A 20,401-nucleotide genomic window follows, 5' to 3' on the forward strand; every position below is an offset into this window, starting at 1 on the left:
AAAGGGACAGTGATCCCGGTCCCCAGAGATCAGGAGAACTCGGGTCTCTACTCCCCTTATTTTTTGGTTCCCAAGAAAAACGGGGGGATGAGGCCGATTCTAGACCTGAGGGTGCTCAACGAGAGTGTGGCCAAACGGCCCTTTCGCATGCTGACGATAAAGCGTTTGCTGACTTGTGTACAGCGGAACGACTTTGGGATCAGCATAGATCTGAAGGACGCGTATTTCCATGTGCCTATCAAACTGAAGCACAGGAGATTTCTGCGTTTTGCCTTCGAAGGGAAAAAGTAAGAGTACACGCGCCTGCCGTTTGGGTACGCGCTGGCTCCTCGAACTTTCTCCAAGTGCGTGGAAGCAGCTCTAGAACCGTTACGGCGGAGGGGAATACGCATTCTGGCGTACCTCGACGACCTGTTAGTTCTAGCTCAGTCTCCGGACAGAGCTATCCAGGACACGACCTCACTGGTGAGTCAGCTCAGCCAGTTGGGGTTCGCTGTCAACTGGGAGAAGAGCGCTCCATGGCCCGCTCAACAGTTTACCTACCTAGGTATCCATTTGGACACTGTTGGGATGAGAGCCAGACTGTCGGCGCCACGGAGAGAGGCTATTTCCATAGCTCTCCGCGCGTTCCGGGTCTCACGCACAATCACCGCGCTGTCGGTGATGTCCCTATTGGGGGTTGATGGCGGCGGCTCATGTAGTAGTGCCATTAGGCCTGTTATACATGCGCAAGCTGCAGAGATGGTTTGCTCAGCTGCGGTTGGATCCTGTGCGACACCGCCGCAGACTGCTAGTGATACCGAGATCAATCAAAACCGATCTGAACCATTGGAGAGACCCGCGCGTCATGGCGCGCGGAGTCGACATGGGCAGGGTGACATCTCTCTACCCGGTCTTTACGGACGCGTCCTTGACCGGGTGGGGTGGAGTATGTCAGGCGGGCTCGATAGGAGGAAGATGGGAACCGTCAGAGACGCATCACATCAACCTCCTGGAGCTTGAAGCGGTTCGACTGACTTTGTGCCATTTCGCGCTGGTGTTGAAGGATCAAGACGTTCTCGTCAGATCCGACAACAGGGTGACGGTGGCTTACATCAACAGACAGGGAGGGGTGCGCTCTCCATCACTTCATCGTTTAGCGGAGGAAGTGTGGACTTGGGCTTTCACGCACCTACGCTCCCTGAGAGCTCTGCACATTCCAGGTCTGCTCAACGAGGGAGCGGACCTGATGTCAAGAGGCGGCCCGAGAGAGGACGAATGGAGGTTGAAACCGTCCATCGTGTCTCTGATCTGGGCACGTTTCGGCCGAGCACAGGTGGATCTGTTTGCGTCACGAGCCAACACACAGTGTCTTCTGTGGTTCTCGCTGCGCGCACAGGACAGACCTCCGCTTGGAGTCGATGCGTTCGCGCACCGTTCCTGGCCGAGAGGTCTGCTATACGCATTTCCACCTCTGGCCTCCATCCTCCCCTTGCTGGCTCGGGTGAGGTCCGACGGGCTGTCGGTCATTCTGATAGCCCCCGATCGCCCCGGAGCCCCATGGTTCCCGGAGATGATGGGGATGCTGGTGGGCGGGCCTTGGCCCATACCTCATCAGACGGATGCGCTCTCTCAGGCCGGAGGCCTGGTGAGGAGCCCCCCAGTGATCGAAGGCCCACTTATGGCTTGGCTACTGAGAGGGAACTCTTAGAGCGCAGGGGTCTGTCTGATGCTGTCATTCAGACCATTCAGAGTGCGCGCGCACAATCTACTGCTAGAGGGTACGCGTCGCGCTGGCGAGCCTTTATGCAATGGTGTGGAAAACAGAACCTTGACCCGGTCTCATGTCCGGTCGAAATGTTCTTGGGTTTCTTACAATCGTTGTTTGACGAGGGCTTAGCCGCGAGCACGGTTCGTGTTTACGCGGCGGCCATTTCGGCATGTCACGAAGGATTCGCCAAAACGACACTGTTCAGCCACCCGCTGGTCAAGCGTTTTCTGGCTGGGGTGTGTAGGCTCAGGCCACCTCCGAGAGCGTCAACACCTACATGGGATTTATCTCTGGTGTTGGACGCTCTGTGTGGACCCACCTTTCGAGCCCATAGACAATGTGTCATTACGTCTGCTTTCTCTCAAAACGAGTCTGCTCCTCGCTTTGACTACGGCTAAGCGAGTGAGCGACTTGTGCGCTTTGTCAACACGAGCGGATTGTTTGATCATCTCGGGTGATCGAACAAGAGCAGTGTTGCGTCCTAACCCGGCTTTTATCCCCAAGGTGATTAGCCGAGCGTTCAGGGCACAAAGCTGCGAACTGAGAGCTTTTTTCCCACCTCCGCACAGCGGAGAGGAGGAAAGACGCTTACATAGCCTGTGCCCAGTGCGCGCTCTCTCGCGCTATCTGGAATGCACAGCAAGCATCAGATCTTCTCCCCAGTTACTGATCTGCTACGGTGGATCGAGGGCTGGCTTGCCACTCTCCAAACAGAGACTTTCTCACTGGCTCTGCGAGGCTATTGGTCTCGCGTACGAGTCTATGAGATGTCCCGTGCCACCTGGCATTCGGGCTCATTCCACCCGAGGAGTGGCGGCATCAGCCGCCATCCTCAGGGGTGTAGGAGTGGAGGAGATTTGTGAAGCAGCGTCTTGGTCGTCGCCTTCACCATTTGTGCGATATTATCTGTTGGACGTTTCCTCCTCATCTTTTGCGCATTCTGTCCTCAGCATGGCTGGTGGATCAGGTGCAGCGAGATGACAACTCGCGAGGTTCTTGTGGGCCCTAGATGCGAGTTGTTCGTTGGGGTTATCGCCAAGTGTGGGACAGTCAGACATTCTCAGTTGAGATGTCTATACTGTATGTGGCACGGGACATCTCATAGACTCGTACGCGAGACCAATAGCCTCGCAGAGCCAGTGAGAAAGTCTCTGTTTGGAGAGTGGCAAGCCAGCCCTCGATCCACCGTAGCAGATCAGTAACTGGGGAGAAGATCTGATGCTTGCTGTGCATTCCAGATAGCGCGAGAGAGCGCGCACTGGGCACAGGCTATGTAAGCGTCTTTCCTCCTCTCCGCTGTGCGGAGGTGGGAAAAAAGCTCTCAGTTTGCAGCTTTGAGCCCTGAACGCTCGGCTAATCACCTTGGGGATAAAAGCCGGGTTAGGACGCAACACTGCTCTTGTTCGATCACCCGAGATGATCAAACAATCCGCTCGTGTTGACAAAGCGCACAAGTCGCTCACTCGCTTAGCCGTAGTCAAAGCGTATTATCTAAATAGTAAGATAATTACTACATTTTAATAATGAAACAAATCAATACAGAAAATACCTTCAATCATTAACGAAGGTAATCACAATAATTAGGCACTCAACGCACCGGAGCTCGTCGAAGTGACTGGTATAGCTTCGTCTTGTAGGGATATACACCCAACCTGCATACTAAAATTGGGACACCGACTATATGAAAGAAAGATTGCCTCACGCATACACATTCAAATTGGACCATTGTCAGTTTACTCAGGGCTGCAGTAGACCGAATGTGACGCTTTTGGAAGACGAATATGTAAACACATTTTTTGGACTTCTGCATGCACAAACTGTAAATCTTGTAAATATGTTTCACAACACTAAACATATTACTAAAATGTGATGCATAAAATAAGAAACATGTAACATGACATTAAAAGCCGTTTAGAACTGTATTTACATGAACAAAACTTTTAATGATAATTTCTGAGTCATCCTCAGTTCACTTTCCTCTTCAACTGTTGAGAGCACTCCTCCAGTGGTTTGTGCAGGAAGGTGTGATTGTTATTTAACATCTAGAACTTAGTATTGCACTGTAGTATAGTATTTGTGCTCATCATACATAGTTATCGAGATGTTGTTTTGCGGTGCTTAAGCTATTTAGACATCGTTTTCACTGTGGTATTTGTTCCGTTTTTTCACCGCGCCTGGTAGCTGAGATGAGTAAATACAGCCTGTTCCTTGACTGGCTACGGCAATACCGTAAAACGATACTTGGGATTGTGCAGCAGCCTACTATTCACAAGTTCCATTTGTACGTGGCTTTGGGTAAAAACGTCTCAGGCGTGATCCACCATCATGATTTTTTTAAGCAATGATATGTTTAAAGATGGTTACAGGTAAGAATATACAATTTGGGCTGTACAGAGGAATAAACCTGTCCCGGTTCACAAACATGTTTATGCTTCATGTTGAAACACGCCATACAGTCAAACAAGTGCAATGGATTTTTCTCAATAGTAAGACACAAGTGGGTGGCTCTTAAAAGAGCCTTTGTGGTGAATTTGAAGGGACGCCCGTTTACTTGGAGCTGGTATACTTGGTTACTGCCTTAGTGCCCTCGGACACGGCGTGCTTGGCCAGCTCACCGGGGAGCAGAAGGCGGACAGCGGTCTGGATCTCCCTGGAAGTGATGGTTGATCGCTTGTTGTAATGAGCCAGGCGAGACGACTCTCCGGCGATACGCTCGAAAATATCGTTGACGAATGAATTCATGATTCCCATGGCCTTGGAGGAGATGCCGGTGTCGGGGTGGACCTGCTTCAGTACCTTGTACACGTAGATGGCGTAGCTCTCCTTCCTGGACTTTCTGCGCTTCTTGCCGCCCTTCACGGCGGTCTTGGAAACGGCTTTCTTGGAGCCCTTCTTGGGCGCGGTCTTTGCTGGCTCAGGCATTGTCAATATCGTTGCTTCTCAGACACGAATGATGAGTAAAGGGGCAGGTTACCGGGTATATGTAGCGGGAGACATGCAAATTTTGAGGCACGCCTCCTGCTAGTCGCTGCACACAGCTGAGAAGTGACTTTTGCAAGCTGTTCTGAAATCTACTGCGTATGCATGGGATGTACCGACCCCCTTACCCTTCAGTAATCATAAACTGACAGTCATGATTACTTAAAGGAAATATTCGAAACATTTTTAGACTTCAATGTACCTTTTAAACTTCAAAGAATCAAGCTCGGAAATTAAGCCCAACTCCCTGGGCAGTTTACCGCCTAGTTTAACCAGAAACACGTGAATATTGACGTCAGAAGCTTCGTTTTGTTGCAGTACCACGCGAAACCCCCATGCATCCAGGGCTGGGTCAATGTTATCTACAACACGTTTTAATAAGGCATTCATTGAGCAGATGCTCATATCTAAAGGCACGCAAAGTACAGACCGATACATCTCGGTCAAACGCTCTCTCGCCCTGTTCAGCTAATACAACTCATTTATAGATGCCATAGCCCAAGTAGCCTGCAAACAGTTGAGGCCTGAATAATGAACGCCTTTACAATACCATTGGTTCAAATGATTCGGATACGCCATGATAGAATTTGAACGAAACTTTCAGTAATTGTCATTATAACCGATGCTTTATTAGCGATACATTGATTTTCTAGCCTAGACTGGTATTGAAACAGTTCAAATGCGCCTAAATCTGGGGGACGAAACTAAACTCAGTATTGTTCATTGTGTTTTATTCACCTAGGATAAATAGATGATATACAACTCGTTTCACAAGGCTCCACTCAATTTAGACACCCAATACCCGGAATATGGAAATAAAGTCTCTGATGCGTAACATGTGGGTGGCCCTTAAAAGAGCCTTTGTGTTGAACCTCGATTAGTTTATTTGATGTTGATTTAACCACCGAAACCGTACAGAGTACGTCCCTGGCGCTTGAGAGCGTAGACCACGTCCATGGCGGTCACGGTCTTCCTTTTGGCGTGCTCGGTGTAGGTCACGGCATCACGGATGACGTTCTCCAAGAACACCTTCAGCACACCGCGTGTCTCTTCGTATATCAAGCCTGATATACGTTTCACGCCACCTCGGCGAGCCAGGCGGCGGATGGCGGGCTTGGTGATGCCCTGGATATTATCACGGAGAACCTTCCGATGACGCTTGGCGCCTCCTTTTCCGAGTCCTTTACCTCCTTTGCCTCTTCCTGACATTATGATACCGTTACGTAGCTAACAGAAGTGTGAATAGTTCCGCTTGCACAGCGCCGGGATCTTTATTTTGAGTAAGCGGACGTGAAGGAGGCCAGTTCTGTACTTCGAGGGCGTTGCAATGGGAGGGAACTTAAGTCAGAGAGGGGAAATAATAGGCTATAGTCCACATTTATATTTTACGTTGTATTCTTTTATCAGAGATATGTAGACGTCCTTGTTCATATTATTATATATTTGACATCTGATAAGCACCTGGCTGAGACACTTCAGACTAGATAGCTAAAACAGGCTCATAATCGTCATTTGATCGATTTCTGGCGATGGAGGAACTCGATTTTTATATATCGCTTTAAAACTTTTCTACAACTCTTCATTGTTGATGATAATCACTCTAGTCACTCTCCCGTCCTCCCTCTGCTCCAGCTCTTCTCTTTCTGCTTCAGGCACCTCCACCAAGCATTCTAAGCATTCCAGAGGAATTGTGTTTGCCAACCAGCCCAACCTCAGCAGTTAACAGAACAGGATAAGTATACGTCCTCCCTGAAACAACAGGTACTGCTGCGTGTTTAGATGTTGGGGCGTTTATACATACCTCTTTTTCCATCAAAATTCAAGAACCTGGCCTCTGGCGTCTGTAGGTGCATCTTGCAACTAAAGCCTTTAATTTGAAGGATATTGCGTAGTCCAACACACACACTGACAGGTACATGTTGTTGTATAAAAAAACTGTTTATCCCTTGGGCCCTGCTCAGATTGAGGAGAAGCGCCTTAAGGAGGCAGAGGAGAGGGACAAGATACGTCTGGAGGAGGAGAAGGAGGAGAAGAGGCTGGCGGAGCAGAGTGCTTGTATCCAGAGAGAATCTTTAAAAAGATTTGAACCGAAAGAAATGTTAGTATGATCCCATCATGCTGTCTATCTGCAGGTGCGCAGGGAGATCTGCCCCCCCTCCATCCCCACCCTCCAGGAGAGACACAGGGCCCCCCAGTCCACCCTCCAGGAGAGACACAGGGCCCCCCATCCCCACCCTCCAGGAGAGACACAGGGCCCCCCATCCCTACCCTCCAGGAGAGACACAGGGCCCCCCAGTCCACCCAGCATGGACAGCAAACGCTCCACCGCCCCCCTGTCTGTAAGTTACTCACTTGTATAAACCATAAATGTAGTATGGAGAGCATGGTCTGAAAACAGGTATCAACTGATGTTTCTCTCCCCCACACACACCTTTTAGGAGGGTTCTCTTTCAGGGCTCCAGTCCCAGACACAGGTCAGCTGGGCACTGATTGACTAAGATGGATTTGGTAGAAATGACCTTTTCTATGTTGTATTGTAATATACAGTGTAACACACACATACAAAATGTTCCATATAGCCAGAAACAAAACATATTAGATTAGTAGTAACTGGTGTGTGTGCATGTGTGTCAGGCTGCCTACCAGAGGACAAGAGAAGAGTGCTCTGTCAGTTAGCTGAGATCAGTAGAAAGCTGCGCAGCGAACAGAAACGTGTGAAGGGACAGTTGATGCTCTCAGAGTGGGAGGAGCTGGACTCTCTCATGAGTGACAGGTAACACCCTCCACTACTGTAATGACAGAAGGTGACTATGGTAGGGTCTGTGCACGTGTCCCACAGGACAGTTTTTCTCATGCTGGTGTGTGTGTGTGTATGTGGTGCATGTGTGTATTCCCTGCCCAAACCCCATGGGCGACGCCCACCCAGTGACCCGTCCCCCTCAACAGAAGCCCCCCCACTGTCTTCCAGAGAGAGGACGAGGCTGGCCAACAACACCAAATTGCACAAAGTAATTTCAGATATCTATCCATATTTGAAATGCTGAGAGAATTGATGATAATAATACAAGTTTCTTTCAACTGGAGCGAGGTTTAGGGAATACTGGTACAGAGTTTGATCATTAAGTATGAGAGGCTAAATCTCTTCAGGTTTAGGACAGGGAGGCTTCCAGATGACGACATCCTGTCAAGGTGTGGTTGAAGAAGGTGAACCCAAAAGCAGGGAGAGGCCATACAGGATCAACACTAAAAGCATACTGACACGTAAAGACGCAACGACGCAACAAGGACTGACAAAGGGAGCAACTAGATATTACCAGAAACTTACCATATATACAAACAGAAGGACCAAACTAATCATATATACACACAGAAGGACCAAACAAACCACCAAACGAAAACCTCACACGACACAAAAAATCTTTGGGAGTGTGAGCTCCACAACTGGATCAGGAGACTGCCAGCTCTGAGGTACCATAGCAGCACAACAGGTGGGTTCACAGGAGACATACGCATCTTACTCACACAAAGAAGAATGGAGTCAACTGGACTGTCATGTGCTTGGGTTTCCAACAGAGAATAAGTTAATGATGATGATGATACTGATTGTAAGTATATCCTCTAACTGCTGGTGTCCCCCCTTGGATACCCGTGTGATGATCAGAATCAGAATTTGGTTTATTCGCCATGTATGTTACACAAACACAGAATTTATTGGTTTACTAAAGAACCGTATATATATCACGTGAGGAGTGCACGCAGTTTATCCAATTTAGCAGCTACTTCACCTAGCAGCAGCGTGTTGCACAGTCATTTCAACAATCAAAGCAAATACCATATCACTGGGCAAACAGGAAACAAATACCATATCACTGGGCAAACAGGAAACAAATACCATATCACTGGGCAAACAGGAAACAAATACCATATCACTGGGCAAACAGGAAACAAATACCATATCACTGGGCAAACAGGAAACAAAGCACATAAAACATTGCAACACTAGAAAATGCTTGTGAAGTCATTACAATAAGCAAATAAACATATTTTTTTTTTTCATTCGAGTCATAATAAAGAAGCTGTCCTACATTCATTAGTCTCACTGTGTTGTGCTTGGGAAACAGCCACATCACAAAAGAGAAAAGAAAAAAAAAGTAATAAATATATAGGTATCGGTATCGGCGAGTACCAGAAACAAAATATTGGTACTCGCACTCGGTCCTTAACAAATTGTATCGGTGCATCCCTAATTAACAGTAACGGGTCATTTCTGCCAAATCCATCTTAGTCAATCAGTGCCCAGCTGACCTCTATCTCCCGGCATTTCATCCTCTCCTGCTCCTCATTGTACTCTCTCTGGATTCAAGCTCTCTGCCCCGCCAACCTCCTCTCCTGCTTCTCCTCCTCCAGACGTATCTTTTCCCTCTCCTCTGCCTCCTTAAAGCGCTTCTCCTCAATCTGAGCAGGGCCCAAGGGATTAAACAGTTTGTTATACAACAACTAGTAAATACTGGGTGTACGATACAATACGTATCACAATACTAGGTGTACGATACAATACGTATCACAATATGTCGATTTTTGTTTAAAATGAAACTGAATTTCAATGAACATTTTCAATAATTTCCTTTGTTGTACATACAATTTAGTTAACTCAGTTCAAGCAATTTCTGTGACTGCAATGAATGCATGCAAGTAGGTCGCACGCTGGTAGCTCAACCAATAGGATCAAACGGATGTCATATTGTAAAAATATTCCATAACTCTACGATACATATTGTACCATTTTTGTATTGCGATATATTGTTCCACCCCTAATAAATGCCCCTACATCTAAAAACACATTAGTACCTGTTATGTCAGATAGGACATGTAATTATCCTGTTCTGTTAGCTCCTGAGGTGGGGCTGGTTGGCAAACACACTGCCTCTGGCATGCTTAGAGGTCTGGACACAGTCAAAACCTGCAAACATCAAATATATTAAAAACTCTAGTTCACATTTTAGTTTATTGGCCAAGTACAAGTACACTGGAAAACATATGTCCTTCTCCTCTGAACAATCCTTATCAACAAAAAAATAAATATATATATATATATATAGATAGAGATATGACAACTATGTGCGTGCGTAATTAATGTATAGTATTACACAGTTGCACGTGTATTACATTCACATCAATGGATGTGCTGTCTGCTATTTGCCAACTGGTGCAGCGACTGTCTACCTGAGACTGTGTTGATGGGAGGCAGTCTTTCCTCTCAGGATGGGCATGGTTTCAGGCATGTGACACTTTCCTAGTCAGAGTTAGCAGGGGGTGCATGTCATGGCAAGAAGGAATACAACAAGCCTGTCATGAAATGCACCCCCCTCTATTGTCTGTGCTGTATATCCCAGCATCAAATGATTCTTACTGTACACTGAGGGGACTAGTATGAGTAACCACAGTAAGTTTCAGGCATGTGACACTTTCCTAGTCAGTGTTAGCAGGGCAGTTGCATTTACATCAAATGGAAAACAAGGCCTGCCATGAAATGCTCTCCCCCCCGCATACGTTTATTCCCTTCTACCCCATCATTATGTACATTTAATAGCATACATTTAATACCAATACATGTGTATGTATGGGTTGAACTGGTCTGAAAACAGAATAGTCCATGGTAGCTGGGGGATTGTTATGTTTTATTTTTTCATTTATTTCATTGACTTAAACAATAAGAGTAATATTTCCTATCTTAAAAAAGGATTTGATGGCGAGAACATTTCTTTTGATGTTGATACATAGTTTTTAGCCTATTCTGGATCAGAAGGCTGTTGTTTTCGACCTGAGTAACCCACCCTACGCGTAGGCTAAATGCGTTAACATCGCATGCCTTTGAAGAGCCATGTGAAATACTTTGAACCTGCTACACAAAATATATTTCCTTTGGTAATCATAGCTGGGGTATATTTCCTCAGAATGCGATGTTGTGGAGCAAGAATGTTGGTTTGCGTTCGTTACTATACGGTTTGAATGACGAATTTTAAGGATTTTGTGTTGAAAATAGCATCTGATATTAAGAGCCCCAGACATGACATCCGGAAGAAAAAAATTTATTTGTTCCCACAAAATACAAATTCGTTCCCACGAAATGCTAATTCCTTTCCAGATTAAATGTCTGTTCTTGGTCTTGGAATTTGTGAAATACATTTCTAAATAAATGCGATTTATAGTCCAGTGCGATTTATGTTTTTTTCCCTTTCCATGCGACTTGTACTCTGGAGCAATTTATAGTCCTAAAAGTACGGTACTGTGAAATTACTTAACGTACAAATTCCTACGACTGGTTATGATCTCACGTTGGTAGTATTTCAGGTAGGGGCCTTTGTGCTAGATTAGACCTCTGTCTGTGACCCTGCCAGAAAGTAAAATTAACTGAAGTTAATTTGTTATTGTTTAGTCTCACCAATAAAACACAACTGCATCAAAAAGAGACTTACTACTGTCCACAAAAAAACTATTGACATAAGCCTCTACAGGTATTTTCCCTTCCCTCCTGGAAGTGTGTCAGGGCAATGTGAGCTGAGAGTCTGGGGGCCTAATTGACCCTTTTGAGCTGACATGTTCTCAGTGAGAGTGAACATGTCACTCGTTTGGCCTTGTTTTTTTGTGTTCAGCTGGGCCTGGTGTACAGATAAGACCTACTCACATGCTCAAGCTGAGGTCATTTTAAATTGAATTTTCAAAAGCAATTATTCACAACAAAATAAAATCAAGAAAGAAATATAGGAGTACAAAATGTATGCAACTATTAACATAAGTGTGCATGTGTCATTTTCAATAAAGCATTTAAAAAATAATTAATGCACAACCTTTTTTTATGAGTTAAAAAATGAATGCAATTAACAACTATTTACATACATGTACATGCATTGTTAGTTCCAGCAGGTATTCAGTACTGGGATACACACTGGGACTGTTGATGTTGTAACAACAAGATGTTAAGTCCTGTCATCGACATGACTATTCTACTCATCCAGCCATTTCAGGTCCAGGCCCTCTCCTCGGAAGAACTTCCTCTTGGCACCGTGGTCAAAAGAAAGTTCAGTGTTTGTGTCAATGTCCTTCACAGACTTGAAGAGGATGGCTTGCTTTTCACCTTCTCCTGTGTTGAAGACGCAGTGAAGTGGCTTCAGGTTGCTCTTTTTCGAAGAATGCTTGATCCTTCTTCCAAAAGTGTCGGCTCCGTGACACTCACATGGACTGTGGCCATCAATGCAGAGTTCCATCTGCCCAGCTCTGAAGAAAAACAGGCCACGCATGTCTTCTTCTGAGTTGTGGCTCATCATTTGTCTCCCTTCAGCAGCTGTGGTGATGATTCCATGGTAATCACAGACAATTGCACCTTCGGCAAAAGGCTTAGTTGTAACCACTCCTGTAATAAAGAGAAGATAACATTTTGAGTTAGATCAAAATATTTTTATAGATATTACAGTTGGCAAACATTTCAATACGTTTTTCTTATGGGTGGAGCCCAACATGATAAAAGGATAATTTAAGTGTTCATATTCATCCCCTTACAAGAAAAATGAAAGGTTTTCTTACTTAACCCTTTCTCTCCACCAAAGTCTTGGATGACCAGGCCTTTCCAATTCTGCTGAATTGTTTTCTTGTAGGTGTGAGCATCACCCTCAATGGACAGTTTGGAGGCTGGTTTCCACATCTGCCGGATCTCTTCTGGAGTTGGATGGTTGGCTGTCCACCCCTGCTTCTTAATCTGCCTATCCAATTTCCTGACTGATGGTTTCTGATGGATGTATTTTGCTGATAGAAATAATAAAATAACATCAGTCATGCTAGTCATTTATCACACTAAATAAATTGCCATGTGTAAGTAATGTATTGATTTGGTAATCACTGTTATGGATTATGGATTGGAGTACTTACACAGCAGATGTTCCCGTCTCTGGAGATACTGGGAGGATTCTGGGAACCCTGCAGCGACCCTCTTCCTTTTTCCTGGTGGCTGGCCTTCTGTGGAAACTGGGAATGTGGTGATGAAGGTAGAAAAGTATTTTTCGGTAGGCTCGGAAGGCTGGTCGTCCTTACTTGGTGGAGGGCAGGTCTCTGAAGTGCTTTAAAGATTAAAGAAAATAAGGATTAAAATGAGACAAATGAAGACAACTTGGTACACAATTGTGAGATTTAATTAACGTGTTGTTTTGTGTAAAATGAAGATGCTTACTCAATCAAGGATTCCAGCGTTAGAGCTCTGGCCAATATAACCTTTGGCAATCGCATTCGATAATGCTGGTTGGCCAGAAAACTGTTATGGGCCATGTGATGTGCCACACCCTCCTTTTTATGGAACGCCAATTTGATTCAAAATTAAATAAATAGGTAAGTAAATGCATAAATAAATATGGCTATCAAATAAACCGTGAAAAAAAATGACAATAAATATAGCATATATAAATATAGCATCATATACATATATAGCTGAATTCATTTACATAAATAAATAAAAACATGGACTAATTTAAAAGTGAACAGAACATAGACATTGATGACCATTGAAGTCCCACTAGAGCAAAAACACAAGTATTATCGTTAATCCACTGCTCGTCAATGCGAGTTGATCAAGCTCACGGATTAGACCAGGGGTGTCAAAGTCATTTTAACCGAGGGCCACATCAGCATTATGGTTGCCCTCAAAAGGACAGTTGTAACTACGATGTAAAAACATTGTTTCTAGCTGTAGCTTTTGTGAACATATTCTGCTGCGATTGCAGTCCGCCTTTAAATTCTTGGACAATCTGCAGTTTTTCTTGGAGGCTACATGTGGCATATTTATCTCTGTGTTTGGTGTCAAAATGCCAACGGAGATTGTACTCTAACGACCGACATCGCCTCATTTAACACAAAATACATTTTTTTTTTTTCTCCTTGAAGCACAATGTATTCGCTTTCCCATCTCTCTTGAAACTGCCTTTCATCCAGGGCCAGATGCAGCCTGCTTTGACTGGGGGTGCAGTGAACATTTCTGGGGGGTATCATGATTATGGAAATGAATCGTATTGTGTATTATATTGATACCATTTTTGAGACTGCTTATAAATCCGAGTGTTAATCAGGCGCGGAGCCAGGCGTTGTTAACATTCAACAGGGGAAGCAGAAACATGCATCTAGCTTGGCTGAGTACTCTAACCAAGTTCGAGAGCGATAACAACTTTGGTTGAATGCCCAAGGACCTTGGCTGAAAATGCGCATGGGGTACGTTTGCAGAACCGGTTGCATTGGAGTGCTGTCATTCAAACCATGCTCGCCTTCACCCAATTAAACTTGGAACTGTGTATATTGTGTATATACACTAGTGGTGGGCCGTAATCGGCATTAACGTGCTGCGTTAACGTGAGACTCTTACTGGGCGATAAAAAAAATATTGCCGTTAATCTATTCTCAGAGTTTGGTTGGGAGCTGGGTCTATACTACGCAAACTATGATGAGTTTCACCTTGATATTTTAGCGCGGATGTATACCTAGCCGAATTGCACTGTAGGGGGCGAGAACGAGTCTTCGAACCTGTGTGTATGCCTTGTGTATGAAATTACCACATCAAACGTAACGTGCTAACATGGATGTAGCTATGAAGCCGCCTGGTTTGCTTCAGGGAAAATGTATTTTTTAAGAAGCTTCCCAATGGAAACCTCGACAAGACTGAGGTTGTTTGCACCTTGAGCTATGTGGAATTAGTTTACTGTAGGAGTTCTTCCAGTCTCAAATACCACCTAAACGCAAAGCATCCCTTAGCTAATGCGGAGGATGCCGGGCCAAGCACTGATGTAGCGCAGGGGAAGAGTCGTCGTCAAACTACTGTTTGAGTGCAAACGAGGCAAGCCCGTCAGCACAGCTCTATCAGCCAAGCTAACTAATCTAATAAACAGTTAATAAACACAAGTATATCTTATTGAACATAATTTATTTTCATCACCAATTATCATAGTAGAACAGCTTTCTCCAGCAGTTTGTGATGCATTTTGGAAACAGGAGATGAGCCCCTGGTCTAATGTGCCATCTGGTTTGAGAAACCCGTTCTCAAAGACTTACTTTTAGTCATTATTTGGGTAGCACACATATTCTGAATGCCTTCGGCAGAATTCAAATGAGCCATTTTAATCTAGATTGTAAGAGCCAATTCAACGTTTGTGTAAATTGCCTGTTATTTTTGTTTCTTCTGCTGACCACGAGTCTGAGCCAAGTCACAAGTCTCAACCATAATTACATATTACCACTACAGCATATTATTACCACTACAGCATATTATTACCGATTTTAAGTATTTGAAGCCAACAAATCTTCTCCAAAGTGAGCTCCACTAGAGTGCTGTAGTCTATGAATTAATAATCCAAATGAAAGTCCTACTGTAAATGTAATGTGATAGCTAGTTAGTCTTAACTAATTGCCAAGTCATCACTCGATATCCTGCCCTTGCACACGTTTACTTTAGCTATAGCCACCATACGTACTTGGCTAACATTACACTACAGAAAACTGACCTCTCGGGGTGTGTTTTAAGATGCCTGATGAAGTTTGATGCTGTTGATCCTGCATCTTTTATTTTCGTGTGACAAGTTTTGCATATTATACTGCGCTTGTTCGTTCCTGTGCTTTGAATATCGGTAAAACCAAACGAAATGACAAAAGGCACGTGTGGAGCTGCCATGCTTGCTTGTCCTATTCCACGCCCTCTCTCTCCTCTCGCTTGCTCTAATTTTCTTCTCTCCTGTCAGTCAGCTGTGGCGCAAATGCGAAGAGCAAAATACTGACAGAAAGCTATAGGAATTTTCGAGGATTTCTGTAGTCCTATGCATTTTCTAATGACTCGTATTGTCCACGAGTCTTTACATCTAGAGTCCGTTGAGTCAAGTCGCAAGTCAATGATAATGCGACTTAAGTGTGACTCTAGTACGAGTCTCTAACTCGAGTCCCCATCTCTGGCTAGAGGTTACTTCCTGGACATCTTGCACACGAACGCGGTTCTAGATAAGTCTCAAACAATTTAAGACTTGGTCATTGATGTCTATGTTCTGTAGAGCACTTATCCGCCCAAGTACCTCTACAAAATCTTCAGTGTACCAAAATGATGTCAAGCCATGCTGATCAATTAGAACAGCTATAGGGCCAGCATGCTATCTCTGACACCACTAATGCCAACATCTGCACTACAGCTTGTTTTTCTCCATGTACCCCACAAGGTCTGCCTATGACCTAGTGCAGTTGCTTTGGTCTGAAGATAACCTCGACCCTATCATTTGCATGTAGGATTGGAAATAAATACAGCACAGAAATACATGTGGCAATAGGAAATAGAAGTCCCATTAAATAAATAAATGTTTTTTGAAAAACAAAATTTTGAAATAAGTACATGTATTTAGGTAAATGGATTCAGCTATATGTTTATATGATGCAATATTTATATATTAATTGCCATCTTTTTTTTCATGGTTTATTTCATAGCCATATTTATTTATGTATTTACCTATTTATTTACCTATTTATATATTACATTTTGAATCAAACGGCATTCCATACCTTTTGGCTCTCCATAAATGCTGCTGCCTGTGTCTCGGCAGCCCTTCGGATCTCATTACTAGTGGCAGGTTGGAGTTTGTAGCTGCAGTAAGAACATTTGACATGAAACGTTAATTGTGATGTGTCTGTTAATAGGGTGAAATACAAGAAATATATCAAATACTCATCAGCAAATGCATGTAGGTAGGGACATACCTTTTATGGAGTCGAAAGACATCGTTTGTGACACTGTGAACAGGTTTGCCATGGGATGAAATGAAAAACTTGTTGCAACTATCCTTGAGGTATCCACGGCGAATTTTATCGTAGTACGCCTGTAACCACTTAGTGAACAAGACAATAACTTGACTGCAAAACATTGTGAGTAATATATCATTTGTATCATACTAAAAACAACAGTGGTAAAACACATTTGGCTGCTAAAGGATTTACAGCTTCCTCCTCCAGTGTCAAGGCAAGTGTGACGATCTGTTGTGTTCTGTGGTGGCGGATGCCAATCACAGCCCTGCCACCAACATGCTTTCTACTCTTCCACTCTTTCACCTGGAAAACATGGACAATATTTAAATGCATTTCTAAATAACCATTACAGCGTATTCAGGGGACAAACTCCTTCAAGCTGTTAACAGAGATGAACTTACAGTCATGCCCTCCACAGCTCCTGGGTGCTGAAAGTGACCCAACACCATGACCGTTTCACAGTAATAGCGGAATGACGTTTTATCACCTTCAGAGACATCGGATTCATCCATTAATTTCTTGAAGATGTTCAGGAATTCTGCCTTTGCAACCTTCAATATTTCCTGGCAATCTGCAATGCTGCGCATGCCATTGGTTAATCGATTGTTTCTAGATTAAACAAGAAAATAATAGAGAAAACGGGAGACAGGTTATTAAACACACCACACTCAGGATTGCAGTAGTAAACAACAAGGACATCAGTGGTAATAAGACAATACAGAATGAATAGTACTTACTTGGTGACCACTGCATGGAAACAAGCCTTGGCAACCGGCTTCCTCAGTGACAGCAGCAGGTCCTTGTACGCTTGGCACATGGACTGGAGCTCTGCGCCTTCCTTTCCCAGATCGAGCTTTATCTTCAGGAAGCCTACGAACCGTATCATGTTCTGGATGTAGAGCAGAATGTTGGCTGCGCTCATGTCTGTCAGTCGTAGTCTTGTCAAGTAATCTTGTGTCTCTTTGCTCTTCTTGAGGAAGTTCAGATTTGGCTCATCCCCCTTGGGCTGCAAATAGCGCAGGAAGCGTGACACGTTGTTAGCCTTTGAGAGACACAATGAGGAATAAATGTTAGCATTAACATCATTGAACATATGGAACATTGTTGAAATTGGTGTTCTGACTGAAAATCAGGGCTTGATGCGGGTAGAATTCGGTTGTGGCGGGTAAAGCAGTCACTCTTACTAAACACTTTGGCGGGTGGAATTCTATATATATATATATATCTCTATATATATTTTTTTTTTATTGTAGTCTTCTCAAAACACATCTAAAACAGGGTTCTCAAGCCTCTCACGCCACACCTTGTATTTCTCATGCTGAGAAGGCAACGCCAACCAAGTTGTCTTGCTAACGTTGTAAACATTAATGGACGAGGCGCAGGCACACGGAGTGAAGTTTCCTGCCGCCAGCATGTATCGTTTTCCCCTTTGTTAAACAGTCTCGGCCACCGTGTGGTCGTTACTTAGCAACATAGACGCGCAAACACACGTGACAGAGAAAGTTTGGAAGAAAGCTTGTCTAACATTTTTTATATTTACTCCAGAGAGGCTAGAACATTTGGTAATATAGCCCATTTTTGGCTAAATTATTAATGATGCAGTGAAAAACTATACAACTGCTTTGCAACCAGAAGCTTTGGCTCAGTTTGGCTGGCTTAGGCCTACGTTATCTGAAACTAAGGGAAATGTTAGAGGGTATGGGAAGCACTGAAGATGTATTTCTTCATTTGATTTCAAATTATACTGTATTAATAGTCTCGTGATGAAACCGACAATGAAGAAGAGACAAAGAAAAAGAAAAGACTGTTCAACGAAAATTGTTGCTAATGAAATTGCTGAGTGGCTAGTAACTTTGGAAAACCACTAGCCACAGTGGCTGGTGAGCAAAAATGTTAATGTCAAGCGCTGCTGAAAATGTATGTGTAAATAGATCTTACCTCCTGTTGAGAATTGGTGATGCTGAGACTGTCCGTGAGGTACGTTTTGAAGTCTGAAATGAGACTGGCATTATCAGGAAACTTTGAATATAGACCCGCCTTTAGCATTTTACCACGCACACTGGGGGAAAAAGAAGAGGGGAAGAATTAAATGATGAGTTGTAGAATTGAAAAAAAAGTTGTAGTCCAGATCATAAATTCTACTTCAACTTAACACAAGTATACAATTTATGATACTTGCCAGGAAGGGTCTCCTGTCCTCTCATCCAGATCAGAAGAGGGCAAGTCCCTGTCATCAGTCCCTTGTGGTGAAGAGGGGGGAGAGGTGCCAACACATATGGTGGCAGTTGCTGAGGTGTCGTCACTTGCAGAGTCTACGGCCATGGTCTCAGGGGGCATGTTTCTGATGAAGTGCTCCCTCCCAAGAAGCTCAATCACCAGGGCTAAACGACATTCCAGGTGGGGCAGCATCTCACAGATACGGTTGTAATCCCAAATCCTGGTCCGGGTCCAATTCTTGGTGGAATCCCTGGCCTTCTGCACCTCAGACGCTCTTTCTTGTGGTGTGCTGCTTTTCATACAGACCCTGGCCAGATGTTTAGACAACATGTACTGTGGCTTTTGGCACCGCAGACAGTACACAAACATGCCATCAGTAGACCTTCAAGATAAACACAAAAAGGTACAAAAAAAAGACATTCATAACAGTGAAATAAGAAACTCTTAAGATCAAAATACCATTGAAGGAAACACCCATAAAATAAGAACGTTTTGCTGTAATAACATCAGTCTTACCTCTTCTCAGCTTGTGCAGCCATAGTGAAAGTAATGAATGGTTCTTCAGGTAAGCAGGTAGAAGTTCAGGTCAGAAGGTCAAGATCACTAGATGAGCAGAACTGTGCAGTGTTTGAAATGTCCTCTTCTATTTATACAGAAATATCTGCCAAGCTCACCTAGTGTGATGTAATTGTAGCAAACGGAACCTATGTCTATGCTTAGTAGGGGTAAATAACTCTTCCCTGAAAGGCTGGAGATCAAAAGATCTGTCCTGACCCCCAGATCAACTAGTCTCAAGCCTATTCTGCCTTCAGGAAACTAATATAATAGTTTAGGCTTTCGGATTTGGAAATGTCACAGTGATGACCTAAAGAATATAACACAAGCGTAAGTGTCTATGTGTGCACCTTACCCTGTATACCCCCGACCGACTATACTTTACTAGCAGAGGATGAGAAACCCCCTACTCCAGAGAATATCAAGAATTTCACAGTACAAGCAATAGTTAAAAAGTTTCAAATTAGTGGTGATTTCATATACTAAATCAATTGGGGTAAATTTTCATTAAAAAAAAAAATCTAAATGACCCATGGGTTCACTTTTCATGGTTATCGTTTAAGCGTGTTACCACTATTATTGGGCAACTTACTAAACCTGAGCGCTCAGATATAATTTATCCTATTGATCTAAAGAATTTTTCATTAAACCCTTCATTCACCGCTTCAAAATATTGAAAAGCTATGATAACATAACATTGACTTGAATGACATTAACAGCAGTCACAAAAAGCAATAAACACTAAATGTCACAGATCAGTGTCATCTCATCCAAAAGTTGTTTTAAACAAAAATGGTTTCAGTCCAAACAATAAGAAAAATACTCTGTTCCAAGCGGAATTTCCTCAAAATACTCAAATATTGTCCAGGCTATACACAGTGGTTTCTCTTCACTTTAGCTTGCTGGTAAACGACAGAAATTTAGATTACTTCACCAAAAATCTTCCCATGTTTTCACTCGTCGCTGGAGCTCTAATTCAGTCTGGTCAGCAGGGAACTGTCGAACTCGGCAGCGTGAAGGATCCAAGAACAGCTAACACAAACCAACGCGATTGTAACTTCTTCCCCTGTGTTTTATTATGTTCTTGTTCTC

General features: G+C 43.8%; 3 protein-coding genes across 3 annotated transcripts; all 3 read right to left on the minus strand.

Moving 5' to 3' along the window:
• Positions 1-4,152: 4,152 nt before the first annotated feature.
• Positions 4,153-4,687, minus strand: LOC136943052 (histone H2B-like). The gene has a single exon (XM_067236197.1). It carries the CDS (start codon positions 4,670-4,672, stop codon positions 4,298-4,300), a length of 375 nt encoding a protein of 124 aa, XP_067092298.1. The 5' UTR covers positions 4,673-4,687; the 3' UTR covers positions 4,153-4,297.
• A 757-nt stretch (positions 4,688-5,444) lies between these two features.
• LOC136943472 (histone H4) lies at positions 5,445-5,938 on the minus strand. The gene has a single exon (XM_067236810.1). The coding sequence runs from the start codon at positions 5,936-5,938 to the stop codon at positions 5,627-5,629; it is 312 nt and encodes a 103-aa protein (XP_067092911.1). The 3' UTR covers positions 5,445-5,626.
• A 5,565-nt stretch (positions 5,939-11,503) lies between these two features.
• On the minus strand, positions 11,504-18,594 carry LOC136943431 (uncharacterized). Its single transcript, XM_067236748.1, has 10 exons — positions 18,476-18,594; positions 17,275-17,579; positions 16,939-17,146; positions 16,730-16,840; positions 16,493-16,620; positions 16,298-16,379; positions 12,951-13,063; positions 12,653-12,840; positions 12,311-12,529; positions 11,504-12,140 (listed from the first exon to the last, which is right to left on the minus strand). Exons 1-10 carry the CDS (start codon positions 18,581-18,583, stop codon positions 11,734-11,736), a joined length of 1,869 nt encoding a protein of 622 aa, XP_067092849.1. The 5' UTR covers positions 18,584-18,594; the 3' UTR covers positions 11,504-11,733.
• Positions 18,595-20,401: the final 1,807 nt, after the last annotated feature.

Source organism: Osmerus mordax, chromosome 5, assembly GCF_038355195.1.
Source record: "Osmerus mordax isolate fOsmMor3 chromosome 5, fOsmMor3.pri, whole genome shotgun sequence".
In the NCBI taxonomy this organism is placed as follows: domain Eukaryota; kingdom Metazoa; phylum Chordata; class Actinopteri; order Osmeriformes; family Osmeridae; genus Osmerus; species Osmerus mordax.

Bases quoted from the DNA above. Each gene is read 5' to 3' on its own strand.
- LOC136943052 (XM_067236197.1), bottom strand. From the start codon at position 4,672: ATGCCTGAGCCAGCAAAGACCGCGCCCAAGAAGGGCTCCAAGAAAGCC.
- LOC136943472 (XM_067236810.1), bottom strand. From the start codon at position 5,938: ATGTCAGGAAGAGGCAAAGGAGGTAAAGGACTCGGAAAAGGAGGCGCC.
- LOC136943431 (XM_067236748.1), bottom strand. From the start codon at position 18,583: ATGCTAAAGGCGGGTCTATATTCAAAGTTTCCTGATAATGCCAGTCTC. The intron at 16,841-16,938 runs GTAAGTTCATCT...CATGTTTTCCAG, and splicing joins GAGCTGTGGAGGGCATGACT to GTGAAAGAGTGGAAGAGTAG. The intron at 16,621-16,729 runs GTAAATCCTTTA...TTGTTCACTAAG, and splicing joins TGACACTGGAGGAGGAAGCT to TGGTTACAGGCGTACTACGA.